The following is an 18084-nucleotide window of genomic DNA, read 5'->3' as shown; positions in this document are numbered from 1 at the left end:
CACTGAAAATAAATAAAATTTTTTAAAAAAGAATAAATGAAATAATGTGTGACAAAAAAAAAAGCCTTTTTTGAGACCAAGAATGGTTCATAGCTTTAGAACTGGAAGGAACTGTGCTCCATCTAACCCCACTCATTTTACAAATGAGGAAACTGAGGCCCAGAGGAATGATGTCATTTGCCGAAAAGTGCACAGGTGACAGGTAAGGTTTGAATGCTTTCCCCTACACCTCCCAGCTACCTTTGTCACAGCTGGAAGGGCCCTTGGAGACTGTCTAGTCCATCAGCTAGGAATCCAACCTGATAGTTTTAACCATGCGGAAACTGAGACCTAGAGAGGGTTAGGAACTTAACTGAGGTCTGAAAATCAGAAGACTTCATTGCAATCTGGGATTTACTTACTATCTGTGCAGCATTCTGTGATTCAGTGACATCATCGGCTTTCTTGCTAGTCCTCTATCAGGATACTCCATCTCCCAGCTCCAGGCATTGGTATGGACTGTTCCCCAGGCCTGGAACATGTTCCTGCTCTCTGCCTCCTGCTTCCTTGGTTCCTTTCAAGTCTCGGCTAACATCCCACCTTCTATAAGAAGGCTTCCTTCATCCTCCTTAAGCTTAGTTCCTTCCCTCTAAGATTCTCCCTGATTTATTCTGTATTTATGTTATCCGTACAGAGTGATTTGCATGCGGTCTCCCCCATTACAATGTGAATTTTTAAATTTTCTTGTATCTTCAGTGTGTAGCACGTGATAGGCCTTAATACATGCTGGTTGACAGACTATGTGACCCAGCAGGGGCTTCCGGTTCCTCTTCAGTCAAAGGAGGCAGCTGAATTGATTGTACAGCCTGAGTCACTGCTCTAAATCTCTGCCTTATGACCAGAGTCCAAGTATCATAACCTACCCTTCTTGGCTTCCATATTAAATCTCTAGCATCTGTCATGTTCTGCCCCTAGGACAAAGACAAAGTGGAGGGGGAAAGAGCTGTGTGGGACCTTCTTGAAGGAGGGGAAGTCTAGGAAGGTAGTGTGCCCCTTTTTCCCCTGGGCATTCAGCCTTGACCTCAGAGATCTCCTGGTCTGAGGCTGTAGACAAGGACTTGTGCCCAAGGACACCACCCTTGGTAGGGGGAGGGAACAAGCCCCAATCCTCCCAGCAGTCAGTCAGTCAACAAACATTTCTTAATCACCTACTATGCACCAGGTGTTGTCCTAAGCAGAAGGACACAGAATTTACAGAATAAGGAGCAGATGACTTGTATACACAGAAGGGTCCCCAGAGTACAGAGGAAATGAATCCAAGGTGGTTTTTGTAGGGAGGCCATCAGGGGATCAGGAAATGTAGAAGGTGGTGCTTGAGCTGAGACTCAAGGTAATCACAGATTCCGGGAGATTAAAGTGAGGAGGGAGTGAATGCCATGTCTGGTGACAGCCAGGGCAAAGACTTGGAGATGGGAGATGGAGTACAGTGGCTGCTCACTGGGCTTGAGAACCCAGATTTTGGTATCTTTTAAGAGATGAGGTGACCACATGATTAATATGGAAATATGTTTTGCTTGATTGCACATGTATAACCTAAATAAAATTGCTTGTCATCTCGGGGTGGGGGGGAAGAGAAGGAGAGAATTTGGACCTCAAAACTTAAAAAAAAAAAACGCCAAATGTTTTTACATATAATTGGGGAAGATGTCATTCGAAGAAAAAAAGTTGGGGTGATCAATCAGCTGGGAGAAAGGGAGGGAAGCAACAAGCTTTGAAATATTGAGCTCTTAGTATGTGGCAGTCTACACTAGGGATACAAATGCAGGCAAAAAGAAAGACAGTTTTGTTAGTTTATGTTCTAGTGATGGAAGACAAACCACAAAAGGGCACTGGAAAGATGAGGGGCGGGGTGGGGAGTGCTCCCCAGATCCAGGGATACACTGGTGTTTGACAACTGTCTCTCCAGGGGAAAAAAATGTACACTGGACACACTTTTCAGTTTAATGTGTTTTATTTCTTAAGGCTAGAAATCAAGTGAACAATAAACTGAGCCCAACTAGCTACAGCCAGTCTGAGCTGGCTCCAGGGGTGGAGAGAGTCAGCCTTGGATTCAAGATGCCTTTTAGGCTCAGGTCCTCCAGATACAAAGTGTATGACTTGAAGAAATAATAACCTCCCAGGTACCCTGGTACCTCTGGAGGTTTAGAAAGGAAATCATAGTTCAGGGCCAAAAATATAAAAAAAAAAAAATGAGCTAAGAGGTAGAAGAAGGAAATGACAAACCACTCTGGTGTCTCTGCCAAGATAACCCCAAATGGGGTCATGAAGAGTTGGACATGACTGAAAAAAAATAACCCAACAACAACCATGAAATGGCTGGAATACAAATCGATCAACACCCACTTATTAAGTGCTTACTGTCTAGGCACACAAAGAAAGCATATCCAAGTCCCTAGCCCTCCTGGGGCTTGGAGACTACTGAGTTTGCTCTGGGAACCTGGAGGGGTAAGAGTGAAGGGAGAACTGAGAGCTGGGATGAAGCCAGAGACCTTCAGGAAGATGCTAGGGGAAAACTTCAGGGGGTTGGTTTAGAATAGAGAGAAGAGAGGAAAGCAAACTTGGAGTATTTATATCCCATACATCTGCACCTGCATATCCTCCCTGGGTATGGTGGACCTGGAGGTCATTCCTGCTCAGGACCTTTCTGGGGTAGCTCCCGGGAGGCTCCCAGGCTTAGAAATCAACCTAGATTGAATACCTCTGGGAGTCTGAGGGATTTCCTTCGTTTGGTTGATTGTAAACTCTTAAAAAGCCCTGTTATGTTATCCTGATTATGTTCTAGGAGATACAGGTTTTTTTGTTTTCTAATGGGTAACAGCTGTAAGCACTGCAAAGACCTTTCCACACATTCAGATTGGATCTTTATAACAATCTCATCAGGCGTATGCAATTGTTAATCACCATTTTAAAGATGAGAAAACTATCCCAGGAAACCATTCCTGGTCTCCCCCGGCCCCTCCCTCCCCCAGCTGCTAATGCCTTCCCTTCAGATTGCCTTATATTCCCTTACATCTTATAGTTACCTAGTTATTTACATGTTGACTCCCCTTATAGAATGTGAGGGCCTCAATTTGAATATTAGAGGTCATACCACCAAAAAAATGGGAAGAGAAGTCATATTCCTTTCACAGGTAGAGGTAGAAGTATTCTTAATCAAACAAGCTATAGAGGCAATTACAAGAGATAAAATAGTTAATTTTGGTTATATGAAATAGAAAATCTTCTGCACAAACAAAATCAATGCATCTAAGATAAGAAGGAAAGCCACTGAATGGGAAAAAAATTCATATCATATTTCTCAGATAAGGATTCAATATCCAAGAGACAATTAACAAAAGACCAAAATAAGACCAAAATCCCTGCTCCAATCGATAAGTGATGAAAAGATAAGGACAAATGGTTCTCAAAAGAATTGCAAACTATTAGCCATCATATAAAAGAATGCTCCAGATCACTAAAAGAGGTTGTCTAAAAAATCAAAAGAATCCTTGTCATTTCCCATCCTGCTACTTTCCTGGACCTCATGATTTCCTGCACCTCATAGTCAGGCAAGGTCAATCACCTATGTAACTGTTACTAAACTGAATCATTTCTTATCCTGGCTGTAGCACTTCATCATTCTCTCCACTCATAGGCTGGATACTGTCCTCTCCACAACTCCACCCCCTGAGCTTTTTATGTCTCTTGTCCCATTAGATTATAAATTCCTTGAAGGCAAGGACCATCTTTCTTTGTATCCTTAGCGATTAATACTGGGTCTAGCCAGCACATAGTAGGTGCTTAATGTCTGATTCCGATTGCAGTTCTGAGGTTTTACCTTCCACACAGCAAAATGGGAAAGATGACAAAGTCAGTGTTGAAAGGGTTGTGAAAAGATAGGCACACTGATACACTATTGGTGGAGCTGTGGATACTAGTATAACCATTTTGCAAAGTATTTTTGAATAAGGCAAATAAATTGACTAAAATGTCCAAACCCTTTGCTCTAGAGGTTCCACTATTAAGCATATATCCCAGGGATTTCTCTTTTACCCAGGAACCCTGAGGGTCCTTCCCTCCCAGTTTGATTTTTTATTTTTTACTAAAGGGGCTATCCCTGGAATAACTGCCTAAAGATGCCTATTCATTGAATGGGTGTATCTCACTCAAAGTGAGAATCTGGTAAGACCTTAGCCTAAAATGGCCAAGGTCTCCCATTGCAACGTGGGCCATATCCAGTCCTCCTGATGGGTATCTGGCCACTGGACTCAGATGGCTGTGAAGGAGAAGGTGAGACGGTGACCTGCACAGCTCTCCCTCACTCAAATCAAAGTCAACTGCAAGTCATATCATCTTGATGTCATGGTCCTCTTGGAGAACAAAGGACAAACACAACAAGATATATATCCCAGGAATAATTGATAATAAGCATGTTCCCACAGGCACCAAAATATTTATAGCAGCCCTTTGGGTGATAGCAAAGACCTGGAAACAAAGATGATTCCCACAGACTGGGGAATGGCTGAACCAATTGTGGTAACTTTATATAATGGAACATTATTGTTCAGCAAGAAATTTTTAAAAAATGGATACCTGGGATTATGAAAAGACTTAAATGAATGAAGCAAGTGGAGGTACCAAGAGACAAGAGCACATTTATGTCCCCAAATCACAAAGAACAAGCAGAACCTCAAAGGGGAGATAAAAAGACGCCTCCCCCATTCCTTGGCAGAAGCGTGGGTAGGCGTGGCCACTAGGGTGGAATGATTACACACATTTTTGTGTTTACAAGTTTTATGGTATTCAACTGTTGTGCAGATTTTTTCTTTTTAAAAAATTCCTAGTTATATGGGATGGCTTTTTTGGAGGGGAAGAGGAGAGATACAGGGGAAAAAAGGAAGTGATCTGTAAAAGCAAGAAAAATCGACTCAATTTATTTAAAAAAGAAAAAAGGGCAGGAATTGCGTTTGCCTTTTCTCGTCTCTCCAGTACTTAGCTCAGGGCCTGTCGCAAGGGAAGCGCTTAATGAATGCTTGTGGAGTGATCGAGGCTCAGAAGGATCAAGCGACTTGCCTAAAACCACAGGACCAGCTCTTCTCGCCATCCAGCGTGGAGGGAATCAGTCCCCCTTCACCCTCGGCGGGGTTTCGGGAGTCTTCCCCTCCCCAGCCCTCAAGGTTGCCTCAGCTCCCTCTCCCCAGCATCCCTCCCGGCTCCCTAACGTTCCCTTCCCCAGCATTTCTTCCGGCTCCCTAATGTCCCCCTCCCCAGCATCCGTCCGGGCTCCCCAAGTCTGCTCTCCCCAGCATCCCTCCCGGCTCCCTAATGTCCCCCTCCCCAGCATCCGTCCGGGCTCCCCAAGTCTGCTCTCCCCAGCATTCCTCCCGACTCCCCGAAGTCCCTTTCCCTAGAGTCTCCAGTGGCTCCCCTTGGCCCCTCCTCCAGTTTTGTGGGTTCCACGGGTGCAGGTGGGCAGCATCCTTGGCCTGGGGAGCCGTTGGGGGCCGTTATGGATCAGGTGGCGCTTCTGGCGGGAAAGGCTCCTGTTCTAGCTCCTGTATCTCCCCGGCCGAGCCCCCAGAAGCCCCGCCCCGAGCATTGTTTTCCTCCCCTTCTTCCTCCGCCCCCATACCCGAAGAAGAGACTGGGGACTGAGAGCAAAGTGGGCGGGCGCCGAGCGCTCCCCGACCAATCATAGCCCCCGAGCTCCGGGCCCCGCCCGATCGAGTAGGGGCTGGGCGGGGCTGGGGGCGGGGCTGGCGCGGTCTCGTATTCCTCGTTTAATCCGCTGGCTTCCGCTGACCGGGCTCACTGGCACGCTGCTCGCCGGCTCCCGCTCCCCTGCCCGACGGCATCCTCGCCCCGGGAACCCAGCGGCCGCCGATCACAGGGCGCCCAAGGGCCCCTCGCTGGGCTAGCGGACCGCAGGAAGGCGGCAGAAGGAGCCGGCGCTTTGGCCTCGCGGCCCCTCCGGAGGCGAGAGGCGCCGACCCCGGAGAAGGAGCCCGAGGGGCCGCGGGGCTGAGCTGACGGCCGAGGCAGCCCGAAGACTCAGCTGTCAGGACTCCGCGGACTCCAGCTCTCGGGACTCGGCGCCAGGGGCAGAGATGGTGGCCGAGCGGGCCCCCGGCAGCCCGAAGCGGGGCGTGGCCAACGGCCCGGCGGCGGGGCCCAGCGCGGAGCCCCCCGGCGGCGGCGGGGGCGGGCGGGCGAGGAGGGTGCGCTCTTGCCTGCGCGCCAACCTGCTGGTGCTGCTGACCTTGGCCGGAGTGGCGGCCGGAGCGGCCGTGGGCTTGGCCGTGGCGCGCTGGGCGCCGCCGCTGAGCCGGGCGCAGCAGACGGCCTTCGCCTTCCCCGGGGAGCTGCTGCTGCGCCTGCTGCGCCTCATCATCCTGCCGCTCGTGGTGTGCAGCCTGGTGAGCGGCGCGGCCAGCCTGGACCCGGCCTCGCTCGGCCGCATGGGCGGCTGGGCGCTGCTCTTCTTCCTGCTGACCACGCTCCTGGCCTCGGCGCTGGGCGTCGGGCTGGCCTTCGCGCTGCGCCCGGGCGTGGGCACAAAGGCCCTGGAGGAGCAGGGCGCGCAGCTGCCCCCGACCAAGGAGGTGCTCGACTCCTTCCTGGACCTCTTCAGGTACCTGGCCCGCCCAGGGCTCCATGTGGTGCGGCTCTTTGCCACGTGGTGCCCGGATGTGGGGTCCCTCTCCCCCCGCATCAGGCCGCTGGGTGAGCTGGCCGCCTCCTCCCCCTCACGCCATCTGGAGGGCGAAGGGAGGCGGTGGACCTCAGGCCGGGAAGTTTGGCCTCGGGGAGGCCAGCAAAACTTAGTGCTTTCCCTCTCCCCCCAACCCCTCCCCGCCATCGGTGGACGGATGGACCGGACTGCGCTCCCAGCTCCATATCCCAGGGATAGCCCGGGCCACTCTTTTCCATTCCCGTCCCACGCCCACCGATGCTTTCCTCCTCTGTAGGTCTTTTCTGATGCCTTTGGGGAGGCAGAAGCTTTTGTTTTTAACCCACTTCTGGGGGGGGCTGGTAAACGTGTCACTCGACTCCCGGCTAATTCAACTTCGAGGGACCCGCCCGACTGACTGCCCTCCCCCTCCCCAGCTTCCATCTGAAAAGCCATGCCCATTCCTGTCCGAGGATCTGGGATTCTAAGTGGACAGCTGTGTCCAGATTTGTCCCTTCCACCGCCCCCAGGCTGATGATTCAGTATTTCTGTTTAGGGAAATGGAATGTTTGATTGGAACGATCTGAGATCATGAGCAATTCACTTAACCTCTCTGTGCCTCAGTTCCGCTGTGAAATGAAGAGCTATCTCGAGGGGTCCCCTCTCTGCCTTGCACCTCCACGCCTCTGTTCTGCTCGGCTCATTTCGACAGAAGGAGGCTGAGGTTCCATCGAAGGGCTGCCCTAGGACTGTCAGCCATTGGCTGAGCAGGGACCAACCTGGGCTGGCCACCTGGCATGGGGGGCCCCCCTATCTCCTCATCCCTAGCTGAGGGAGAAAAGGTCTCTTGTTGGCAGTAAGTGCACTCCTCAGTGACAGGAGGAGGAAGAGGAAGGGTAGAAACAGCTTTCCAATCCCCCATCTGAGAGATGAAGTCACAGTCCTAGTAACTTTTCCTCGGGCCATGATGCTCCCACCGAGCTGGGACTTTTGTTTCCCAAGTGCAGCTCCATCTTTCCGTTGGTGTTTCTCTCAGCTGTGTGGTGCAGCTGATAGACTGCTGGACTTGGAGGCAGGAAATCCCACCTCAGGCACTTCCTAGTTGTGTGATCCTGGGCAAGTCACTTAACCTCATCTGCATCCTGTGTCTTTAGCATGATGAAAACACCTGCTTTGCTGCTTTTGTTGTGAGGATCAAATGACATAATATTTGTTAAATACTTAGCAATATAAAAGCTTCTCCCCTTTCCTTCCTCTGCTCTTGAACTTTTGGGATTAGGGATGGGCCCTGATTTCTCTGGGGCTGTGTTTACTTTGCACCGTCTGGCGTCAGTGGGAAGGGCAGATTGGGTAGGTTGCTTCCTCCTTTTCCCCCTCCTATCTCGTGGCAGGATGGGGAAATAACCCTGGAGAAACCAAGGAAACCTCTTGCAATCCTCTGATAAGCCTTGACCTGTTGAAGAAGCAAAGTGAATTCAGGCTGTGAAGTGAGCCCCCACCTCTGGAATTGACACCCTTTCCTCCCGGGCCAGGTGATCCAAGGCCCAATTTTCACACTCACTGGCCATTGGCTAATACCCTTTTTTACTCCATACATACACTAGAGAGACAGAGATTTAATAGCCGGGCTCATAGCATCTGGCAGGGTGAGCACTTTTTCCTTGCTTAGGGACTTAGCACATACACATTCATTCTCTCTCTCACTCTCTCACTCTCACTCTTACACACACACTCAGTCCCTCCAGTGAACTCAATCACTTACACATACTCACACACACAAACATCCACTCATCTCTCCCATACCCCTTTTGCTTTTCCAAATCTCCCAGCCACCCCAGGAAGGAACAAAATTCCCCTGGGGCTATTAACATTTGCACCCTGTGAAGTGTCTGCCTGAGGGACCATCAGTTGAAGAGCAGGTGCTTGAGAGAGAGGAGGATGACCCACAGGGTGAAAGGGCGCTTGTTTTTTTTCCCCCAGCCTGTGTATCTGGCCTAACCCATGTGTCAGAGCAGGTCACGGTGAAGGGTTCTTTTTTCCTCCCATATGTAGCTGTTCTGTGACTGTCTCTGTTGAGTTATAGGAACACAAGTCTGTGCAAAAGGCATATGTTTGGAGTGTGTCTCCTGGAAGAAGGGTGGTTTTCCTCCCATAGACTTGAGTGTGGGGTGGGGATATTACCATGAGCCATGAAAACTGTGTTTGCAGATGACACATTCTCAAGTCCCCAGGGTGTGGCCTTTGCCTAGGGCTGAATTAGGTTCCTCCCTTTCCAGCCAGGTTATAGCTAATCACCAGTTTGCAGGAGGGGCCCTCTCCTCTGGATGAGCTCCCTGAGGCCCAGTGGAGGGGAGGCAGCAGGTAGAAGGTACACAGGGAACATCAGAGGCTCCTCCGATTTGCAATCTAGTGTCTTGCTTGGGCCATGTCCCTCTTCCCTACCAGTCTCTCACACTCAGTAACCACAGGCCCACCTACTTTGCTGTACAGTGACGCCAGGGTGTTCAGTTTGCCAGCTGGTGGGGAGGGCTGAGGAGGCCTCTCTGACTCTATCTCAGAGAAAGGCCTTTCCTCCCCTTAAATGAATGGCCACATCTCTTGAGCTGTAAGGGACCTCCTGGGAACTGGAAAGGTTTGGGAGAAGAGCGCTCAGAACCCCATTGTCCTAGATTCTCCCCTTCTCCACCTTCCTCCTTCCCCCCCCCCAGACATTGAAACAGATGAACTCTCCCTTTTTCTTTGCTGCCTCTGATGCTGAAGCCCATGCAGAGCATGATTCTGAATGCCACAGCCTCTAACAGGTCTTTCCCTGGGCCCTTCCCACCTGCCTTCCTCTGGTGGTAGTGGTTCAGTCCCCCAGGAACCAGAGTGGGGCCAGGCCCCTACCCCACCCCACAGCTGGGTGACTGGGCAGGAGGATACCAGGCTCAGGGTGCAGGGGAAGGATTTCTCCTTTTGCTTCATCAAGTATTTAATGGTGTCTTGTGTTTTTATAGGAATATCTTTCCTGATAACCTGGTGTCAGCAGCCTTCCGATCTGTAAGTCTTAAGGGTTGAGGGAATAGGAGGGAAGGAGGGCCCCAAGTGGACTTCAGGAAATAAACTTTCTTTTCTCCCTAATTCCTTTTATTTCAGTATTCCACCGAGTATGAGCTGATTGAGACCAATATGACCACAGTGAAGGTAATGGGGGGGGGGGGGGCGGCGGTGGTACTGCAGGGGCAGGATCTCTCCTCCTTCCTTTCTCCTCCCTCTCTTTCATTCTCCCTCTCCCTCCTTCCTTCTCTCTCTCCCTGTTACTCCCTTCTCTCCTTCTTCCCTCTCTTCTCCCTCTGTCTCTCTCTCCTCCCTCTTCTCCCTCTCTCTCTCTCCTCCCCCAACCCCCACCTCCTTCTTCCCTCTTGCCCTCCTCTGTACCCTTTGGCTAACGTTTCCAGTTGTTTTAACTTTTTTTCTTGTCCAGTAAGCCCTGGACTGAGCTTCCCAGTAATTGTGAGGAGAGCGGAGCAAGGCAATTGAGAAAAGGGTTGTTTGGAGGGGAGTTACTGGAAAAGAACCAAGTGGCTTCTTTTCTGACCCTTGGAATTGTAATGGCAGGAGGCAGGAAGGGCAGAGCAGTCAGCAGGGATGGTGGAGGCAGCAGGGGGCCATGGGTGCCTGCTGAGCCATGACCATCCCAGATCTGGGCTAAGTCACTTCCACAAGCATTTGTTAAGGCAGCTCTCTCCCTCCAGGGAAGGGTGGTGTTCCTAGTCCCTTCTATCCTTTCTCTAAGATGCCTTCTGTCCATGCTCCCATGGGCAGCCTGTGCAACCTCTCATCTTTAATCCCTCCTTTGACCTGAGCTAGCATAATCTCTTGTTACATGGATCTGATCCAGCCACTCTCTACTGCCAACCCAGTCAAGTTCAGCCCTTCCACCTGGGGCATTCAAGATGCTCTGCAGTCCAGCATTATTTCCCATTGCTTCCCTGTAGCCAAACTGGACTAGTCTCTGCTCTGGCCTCAGGCTCCTTCCTTTGCCCGAACTTTTCCCCCAATGCATTTTCTGTTTCTCTTGGCCTATTCCCAAGATGGGGATATAGAGCTGCCTAGGGACGCATTTAGCTCAAGCCCTCATTTTGTGGATAAGGCTATTGGGACTCAGGAATGTGAGTGATTTATCTAAGGTCACGCAGGTAGTGAGAGTCCAGAGTGGGATTTCAGCCCATGTCTTCTGATTCCAGAGTTGCTGTTCCTTACACTGAAATTGTAAATTTCATCCCGTGAAAATTTCCATCCATCCTTCAAAATGCAGCTAGAATATATCACTTTCTCCAGGGAGGCTTCTTAGATTTCCCCTTGTGGAACTTTGTTTTCTCTCTCTAATGGAGTTATCCTGTGGTGCACACTGGATCGTGGGTTCTAGGAGGATGGACTTGAAGAAAAACTTGGATTTGAATGCTTTCCTAGACACTAGATCTGTGACCCCAGGCAAATTACTAAACTTCTCTAAGACTCAGTTTCTTTATCTGTAATATGGGAATGATAATGGCATCTTCCTCATAGGGCTGTTTTGAGGATGCAATGAAATCATTTCCATAAAGCAATTTACAGATATAAGCTGTTATTTGAACTTTTGCCCTCTCCTGACAGCGTTCTGCACACAGCAGGCACTTAACACACCTCTTTGTTTTATCTTGACTTCCCCTGACAAATGTCTCCTTCCTGTCCTAGGAACCCATTGGGAGGGAAGTGGAGGGGATGAACATTCTGGGGCTGGTGGTGTTTGCCATGGTGCTTGGGGTGGCCCTCCGTAAGATGGGGGCTGAAGGGGAGCTGCTCATCCGCTTTTTCAACTCTTTCAATGAGGCCACAATGATGATGGTGTCCTGGATCATGTGGTAGGTCCCCAGGAAATGGGGCCTTCTGGAGACACGGACCCTCCTCTGGGGAGCTGGCTCAGGGGTGGGGGTGAGGGGGGGTGGGGGTGGAGCTGTCCTGAGGCTTAGTGGGCAGGTAGATGAGAAGAAGGTGAAAGGCCAAAGCAGAGGCCTCTGATCCCTTGCCGCAGGTATGCTCCTGTGGGTATTATGTTTCTGATCGCGGGTAAGATTGTGGAGATGGAAGACGTGGGCCAACTCTTTGCCAGTCTGGGCAAATATGTCTGCTGCTGTATCCTGGGACATATCATCCATGGGCTGCTGGTGCTGCCACTCATCTACTTTGTCATCACTCGAAAAAATCCTTACCGCTTCCTGTGGGGAATTGTACCCGCCTTGGCCACGGCCTTTGGGACCTCCTCCAGGTACTGTGCCCAGGGAGCTGCCTCCGTGTGAACGGAAATGGTCTCAGACTGTCTAGCCACTGATGCCACTCATACCCCAGAGCCTCTTCCCTTGAGCCCTGAATCTTCCCTTTCAGTTTTTCACAGCATGGTATCTAGCATCTCACCTGAACTTGGGTGGGTCACATCTTTTCAGGCCTTAGTCATCCCCTTCCTAAAATGGATTGGCCTGGACCCATCTTCTAGTGAATTCCATGAATTGGGGATAGAGGGGGAAGCTTGGAGTAGAATTGGGTCAGATTGCACTGACCCAATCTGACCCAATTCTACTCCAAGCTTCCCCCTCTCCACCCTGGTATCCTTTATCATCTCCAGCTCAGCAACGCTCCCCTTGATGATGGAGTGTGTAGAGGAGAAAAACGGTGTGTCCAAGCACATCAGCCGGTTCATCCTTCCCATTGGAGCTACTGTGAACATGGATGGTGCTGCCCTCTTCCAGTGTGTGGCTGCTGTCTTCATCGCCCAGTTAAACAATGTGCCCCTCAAATTCATCCAAGTCATCACGATCCTGTGAGCAGGGACATTGGGAGGCTGGGCACTAGCATGGGGGTGGGGCTTGGGGGGTGCAGAGGATGGCTGAGGGCACATGGGCAGGGTGATCAAGACAAAGAGAATCTGGTATGTGGAGCCACTGTGGATCAGGGCAAATTGAGATATACTGGAATGATTCAGAATGGAGGCAGGAGAGGCAAAGAGGTGAGGGAGACCCTGGAGGCTTGGGGCAGATGGGATGGGGGAGTTAGACCTGGGACAAGTTGGGGCAAGGGGTTCTCCCTGACCTATGAACTCATTCCCTTTGGCAGTATCACAGCCACAGCTTCGAGTGTAGGTGCAGCTGGTATTCCTGCAGGGGGTGTACTGACCCTGGCCATCATCCTGGAAGCTATCAGTTTGCCCACCAAAGACATCTCCTTCATTCTGGCTGTGGATTGGCTAGTGTGAGTACTCTGCGCTCCTCTTTATCCTACCCCCAAGACTCTCAGGCTGAGTGGATTACATGGTTGGGGCAAGTGTTCCTGATTTGGTGGGAGAGAGCTATGGGGGGCCTAACCCAGCCTTCTGCTGGCTCTCATCCCTCCTCCTCTTTTCTCTCCCCTCCACCCCATTCTTAGGGACCGTTTCTGCACCATCATAAATGTGGAAGGGGATGCCTTTGGAGCTGGCCTGCTTCAGTGCTATGTGGACCACAATGAGGTGGCTCTGGGGAGTCTGGAGCCTGAGCTGGCAGAGGTCAAAGATGATGACTCTGTGGTTCCACTGTCCCCTGAGGCTGACCCCCTCATTCTCAAGACAGTCAAGTTTGGTGGCCCTGCTGGGGATGCACACAGCTATGAGAAGGAGTCAGTCATGTAGAGCTGGGGCCCCTAGCTCTACCCCAAGATGGGGCTCCAGAAAGATGTAGAGACAATATTTTTTGGAATGGGGTTCCTTTCCCACACTCCAGTGGCCCAGGTGCAGTAGCCCTGCTTTTCTGGGCTACATAAACAGTTTGCTGCTGATGGGGAGGGTCAGTTCAAACCCATGGCCTATCTCCCCCAAACTCCTTGGGGGGGATGTCCCCTTTGGGACCCTGACTGGTTGCATTCTGGAGGTAGCTTCTAGGGTCCAGAGAAAGCGTTGGGCTGACAAATGGGCACTTACTCCTAGCTTCTTTTTTGCTGCCTGGGGACCCCGAGCTGGACAATTCGGCTCCCCGTGCTGACCAAAGTTCTTGGTGTCTTCTTCCACCTACCTCCACACCCTTTTCAGGCCAAGTGTGCGTGTTCTCCTCCTGTGCCCCATCCTCAGGACACACTGTTCTGGCCCCTGCTCTCGGGTCATCAGAGCCAGAGTGACAGCAGCATCTGAGAGCTGGGGGGAGGGGAGCAGAACTCTGGCCCCCAGCCTGTTGTCTAGTTAGGTTGGGGAGGGTTCTGGTCCAAGGCAATAAATGTGTGTCTAACCATTTCTGGGCTCGTGTGCTATCTTGACACCTGTCAGAGGACTGAGCCCTTTGGGCCCTATGGAGCTGGAGGATAGGAAAGAGGGAAGACCAAGGACTCATGGTATGGGGTGGGAAGGAGTAGGATTCTGAAGGCCTGAGCTGACCTCCAGGACCACATGGTCCCCCCTCTTCCCCACTGCCCCAGGAGTTGGGGGAGAGTGCCACCTAGTGGTCATTGGGATTTGTGAACCACACAGCAGACAGTCTGGGCCAGCCCAGTAGCAGGGGGTCTTTTATTGCTACCCTTGCGGAGTACCCCTCCCTGTGACCCCCCCCCCACGACCCCCCTCCTCCCCGCGCATTCCTGGACAGCCTCGATCTTCTCCATGCAGGACTGAGAGCTGGTCTGTTCCTCTCTTGGGAGAGATGGCTCCTGGTGCAGAGTAGCCACCAACCGCCCAGCATGTCACCCGCTGCCTGCGAGGCTCTTGAGAGCTGGGTTGGGGTACTCTGGGTTCTCAATGGCACCAGGCCCGAACTTGAGCTCCAAGAAGCGGCGGTAGTTGTTGGGGGCTTGGGCCAAGAAGCCTGCAAACTGAAGCGGTACCAGTGGGTGGAGGAAGTGCTCCGGGAACTCCACATCCTGGCGGTGGTCAAGCCATGTATCCTTGGTCATGATGCCATTCCGGGGGTAGAAGGGCCACAGGTCCACATGGAGGTGGTTGGTCTCACTGTACTGGACCCGGAAGAAGTCTCCCTCCACGGCCTTTTCCCACACGAAACCTCGCTCGTCCACCACTGAGCCAACCTCAGCCCCACGCAGCTGTTCACAGTTGGCCACGTCCTCGAGGTAGATGCCAAGGTCGACATCATAGTCCCATGGGATGATGTCGCCGTGCCGCACTGCTCCCAGCAGGCTCCCCCCTTCCAGCCAGTAGCGGACCCGGGCAGCCTCGAGGACGCCGATGACGTGCCGTGCAGTCTCGCGAAGGGCCTGCAGGCAGCAGGGGGGCGTCCAGCGGCCCTCATAGAGGTAGGAAGGGGTGTCGCCCACCACGGTGTCAAAGCACCTGGCTGTCTCCTTGCCACAGCCAAACCACTCCTGCCTCCCGCCCTCCCAGCTGACCAGTCGCATGCCCAGAGCCCGCAGGAGTGCATCACGCCGGGCACGGCCTTCCTTCTCGGCCTTCCAGCGGGCATGGGCTGTAGCCAAGGGAGGCTGCCGGGCAGGGGCAAAGGGCAGGTCTAGGAGGCGAACAGACCAGCCTCGGACAGACGTCTGAAGGAAGAGGCTGGTGCTCATGGGCCGGGCGAGGGGCAGGGAGAGGTTGAAGAGATCTCGCGTCCTGACCACCACCACAACCTCTCCATCCAGGGCATCACAGAAGGGGGGGTCTGGGGCTGGGCCGTAACTGGCTGTCCATTCGCGCAGATTCACTTCCAGTGCCAGGCAGTGCGGGGGATTTGCTGTTGCCACAGGTGCAGCCACCAGTCGGGCATGGGTGTTTTTCAGCTCATCTGCCATGCGCTGGAGCTGCCCGGGGGACTCTGCCCTCGTCCCATCAGGCACTAGGGCCACAAACTCCGTGTCCACATAAGTCTCAGGCTGGGAAGCAGCAGCTGGCCGATCGAGGGAAGGCTGAAGCAGGGCCAGCCGGACATTGGGAATGGCAGGCAGGGCTAGGGGCGGGTAGGGGAGAGTATCAGCTGCCACTACGATAGGTTGGGTGGGGTCGTGGTGCAGGAAGGAGGCCACCACCTCGGGCACAGCATTGTCAAAGGCTTCAAATTCCCGGATGAGCACAGTGACCCGAGGGTCTGGGGAAGAGTGGGGGAGTCGGGGGGGCCTGGCTGCCCGGCTCCCCCGCCGGCGCTGCTGCTGCAGCCGCGACACATAGAAGAAGACAAGGAGGTTGAGGGTAATTGCGGCCGCCAGCGCGACCTGGCATCGTGTAAGACGCATCTGGCTTTTGGAAGTGGGGCTAGCCCCAGGATCCTGGCAGCCTGTGTGGGTTTGAGAGGTGGAGGCAAGGCAGGGAAGCACTGAGGTTTACATTCCCAAACATCCCCTCCTCCTCCTCTCCCTCCCTCCCTTCTCCACAATGTACAGCCCCCCTCAACAGACTTCCACCCTCCCACTTCCTAAGACTGAGAGCTGGCAAGACCTTGGAGCTCACTTAGCCCAAACCCCTCAATTCACAGAGGAGGAAACTGAGGCTTGAGAGGGTGATTATGAGTAGCTCCTGGCTCTACAGGCAACAAAACCACATGATCTGCCTTCAAATTCAGCACTGCTATACCTGCTCCCTGTTCTACCTGACACTTCCTTCTGTCCCTAGTGGTAAACAGCTTGGGCATTTTCTGCTTAACCAATCCCAAGCCTTGTGCCTTGGTGAGGGTGATCCCTCTCTAGGCCCTCTCCTGTCCCCCGGGCTCAGCCTGGACCCTCAGAGGGCAGAGGGCCCGGGACCTATGTCATTGCTGTGGGTGGGAGACACACACACACACATGCTAGGACTTCAGTCTGCCTATCTGTGGGGTAGGGTGGCAACCCTGAGCCTCCACCCACACTGACTGCTTCTCCCTTTCTCTGTCCCTGTTCTGGGAGAGCCTCAGGCTCCCCTCAAGGAAGCCATGGGGCCTCCCTGGTCTGAGGCTCTGGGGCTGAGGTTCCTGGGGTCAGTGCCCACCCCTAAGCCTCAGGGGCAGGGACCAGTCCAAGGTCTGGACTCTGTTTCCACCTAGGACTACTGAAAGGAAATGGCTTAGCTCAGAAGTGCTCAGAAGTTTAAGTAACCCTTAAAACATCATGGAAGCTTGAGCTGCTGTTCCATCCGACTTTTGTCTGCACTGGATCTGATTCAATGGGCAGAAAGTACTCCATAAATACCTGAACCTAGAGGAGGGTCTGGACTATTGTTGGCACCTGGGCTCTGTTCTCAGAGCCCCATCTCCTCTCCAACAGAGCCCAGACTAGTCCTAGCAGGCTAAGCAAGCTCAAGGAAGCTTTCCACTTCTGCCTTTCTTCTAACCCCCCCCCCAAAGAAAACCCTAACCAAAACAAACAACCTCCTTTCCAGAATTCCAGAATCTATCAATCCTTGCTAGTTATGGGACATTGGTGTTAAGAGGCCTTCTAAAAGGATGCAGCACAGTATGGTGGCAAGCTCACTGACTACATGGTCTGAGTTCAAATCTCACTGCTAACCCGTAGTACTCCTCTGGCCTCCCAGGAGGGATGCTGGGTTTGGAGGTCTCCTCTGGCCCTAATGATAGCATCCTATGATCAATGAATCCAACCCTATCATTTTCTTGATGAGACTGAGGCATAGGAAGGGAAGGATTCTGGGCAAAGGTGCAAGGGCAGTGGGAAGCAGCCTCCCTTCTGTGAACAGATTGGAAAGGTTTGCCCCAATTAGGACCCAGGCCCTGGACTGGGTGCAGGGGCGTGAGGTGGGGTGGCAGGAAGAACCTCAAGAGGGGTGAGGCATAGTCCCAATCCTCTCTGGAAGTTCAGTCTAGGAGGGGAGACAAGACAGACACAGATAACTACTGTACCAGTATACTGCTGGATTGAGAAGGGATATTAGACGTCATCTCCAAGGCCCTGGTTGCAATCCTAGCTCTGACCCTGACTTCCTTCGTGCCCTTATGAAAAGTCCCTTTCTCTGGGCCTCAGTTTCCCCATCTGCAAAAGGGATATTCTGGTTCTCTGATGGTCTAGGATTCTGAGAAAATGAGCGTGGGCATCTGGGTGGAAGGGAAGTAATCCACTCCAGGTCCCCATCCATGCCAGTTTCTAGTCTAGCCCAGCAGGCAGTCTCAAAGCCCCCCAGGTAGGGGGCCCTAGAGCTTACCTTTTTAGGAGAGTGGTGTATAGAAATCCCCAAGGCTGATTGCTTTTCCTGCTGAGGGTTTAGGGAGGGGAAAAAGGCTGAATTAGATGTGGCTTTGGGACCCCTTTCAGGAAATGGGCATCTCACCCAATAGCATGGCTGCCCAGCATCGACATCTCCCCCTCCTCAGGTTTACATGGTATACCCCAGTGCAAGGCAGAGCTGTCCCCTCCAAAGAGGCAGGGCTGGTCGTCTGCCTTTTTCAAGGAGGGACAGTGAAGGGGGAAGGGAATGACTTGGCCTCTCCTTA

The 18084-nt window shown here is 52.5% G+C and overlaps 2 protein-coding genes across 13 annotated transcripts in view; one reads left to right on the top strand and one right to left on the bottom strand.

Moving 5' to 3' along the window:
- The first annotated feature begins 5800 nt into the window (after positions 1 to 5800).
- SLC1A5 (solute carrier family 1 member 5) lies at positions 5801 to 13959 on the top strand. 2 transcript variants are annotated; one of them, XM_072608079.1, is made up of 8 exons: positions 5801 to 6649; positions 9685 to 9727; positions 9824 to 9871; positions 11405 to 11571; positions 11742 to 11975; positions 12330 to 12524; positions 12818 to 12952; positions 13127 to 13959. In XM_072608079.1, exons 1-8 carry the CDS (start codon positions 6126 to 6128, stop codon positions 13365 to 13367), a joined length of 1587 nt encoding a protein of 528 aa, XP_072464180.1. In that variant the 5' UTR covers positions 5801 to 6125; the 3' UTR covers positions 13368 to 13959. The 2 variants fall into 2 exon arrangements, with proteins under 2 accessions (XP_072464180.1, XP_072464181.1); XM_072608080.1 differs by lacking the exon at positions 5801 to 6649 and adding an exon at positions 8275 to 9293.
- Positions 13645 to 18084, bottom strand: part of FKRP (fukutin related protein) — a 6123-nt gene continuing 1683 nt past the window's right edge. For 2 of the 11 annotated variants that reach the window (XM_072608091.1, XM_072608090.1), the window contains exons 2-4: positions 17796 to 17846; positions 17497 to 17626; positions 13645 to 15942 (exon numbers count right to left, since the gene is read on the bottom strand). In XM_072608091.1, the coding sequence (XP_072464192.1) occupies positions 14405 to 15901 (1497 nt within the window). In that variant the 5' untranslated portion in view covers positions 15902 to 15942; positions 17497 to 17626; positions 17796 to 17846 and the 3' untranslated portion in view covers positions 13645 to 14404. Of the gene's footprint in view, positions 15943 to 17496; positions 17627 to 17795; positions 18078 to 18084 lie in introns of those variants that run through there. The other 9 variants (XM_072608092.1, XM_072608089.1, XM_072608083.1 and 6 more) reach the window with 6 other exon arrangements.

This window comes from Notamacropus eugenii, chromosome 5 (assembly GCF_028372415.1).
Source record: "Notamacropus eugenii isolate mMacEug1 chromosome 5, mMacEug1.pri_v2, whole genome shotgun sequence".
Taxonomy (NCBI): domain Eukaryota; kingdom Metazoa; phylum Chordata; class Mammalia; order Diprotodontia; family Macropodidae; genus Notamacropus; species Notamacropus eugenii.
This window is presented reverse-complemented; position numbering and strand designations above follow the sequence as displayed.

What these genes read in the sequence shown, in the direction of transcription:
- SLC1A5 (XM_072608079.1), top strand. Translation starts at nt 6,126, where the DNA reads ATGGTGGCCGAGCGGGCCCCCGGCAGCCCGAAGCGGGGCGTGGCCAAC. An exon ending in TCCTTCCTGGACCTCTTCAG is followed by an intron (nt 6,650 to 9,684) that starts GTACCTGGCCCG and finishes GTGTTTTTATAG; the next exon opens with GAATATCTTTCCTGATAACC. An exon ending in ATGGTGTCCTGGATCATGTG is followed by an intron (nt 11,572 to 11,741) that starts GTAGGTCCCCAG and finishes CCCTTGCCGCAG; the next exon opens with GTATGCTCCTGTGGGTATTA.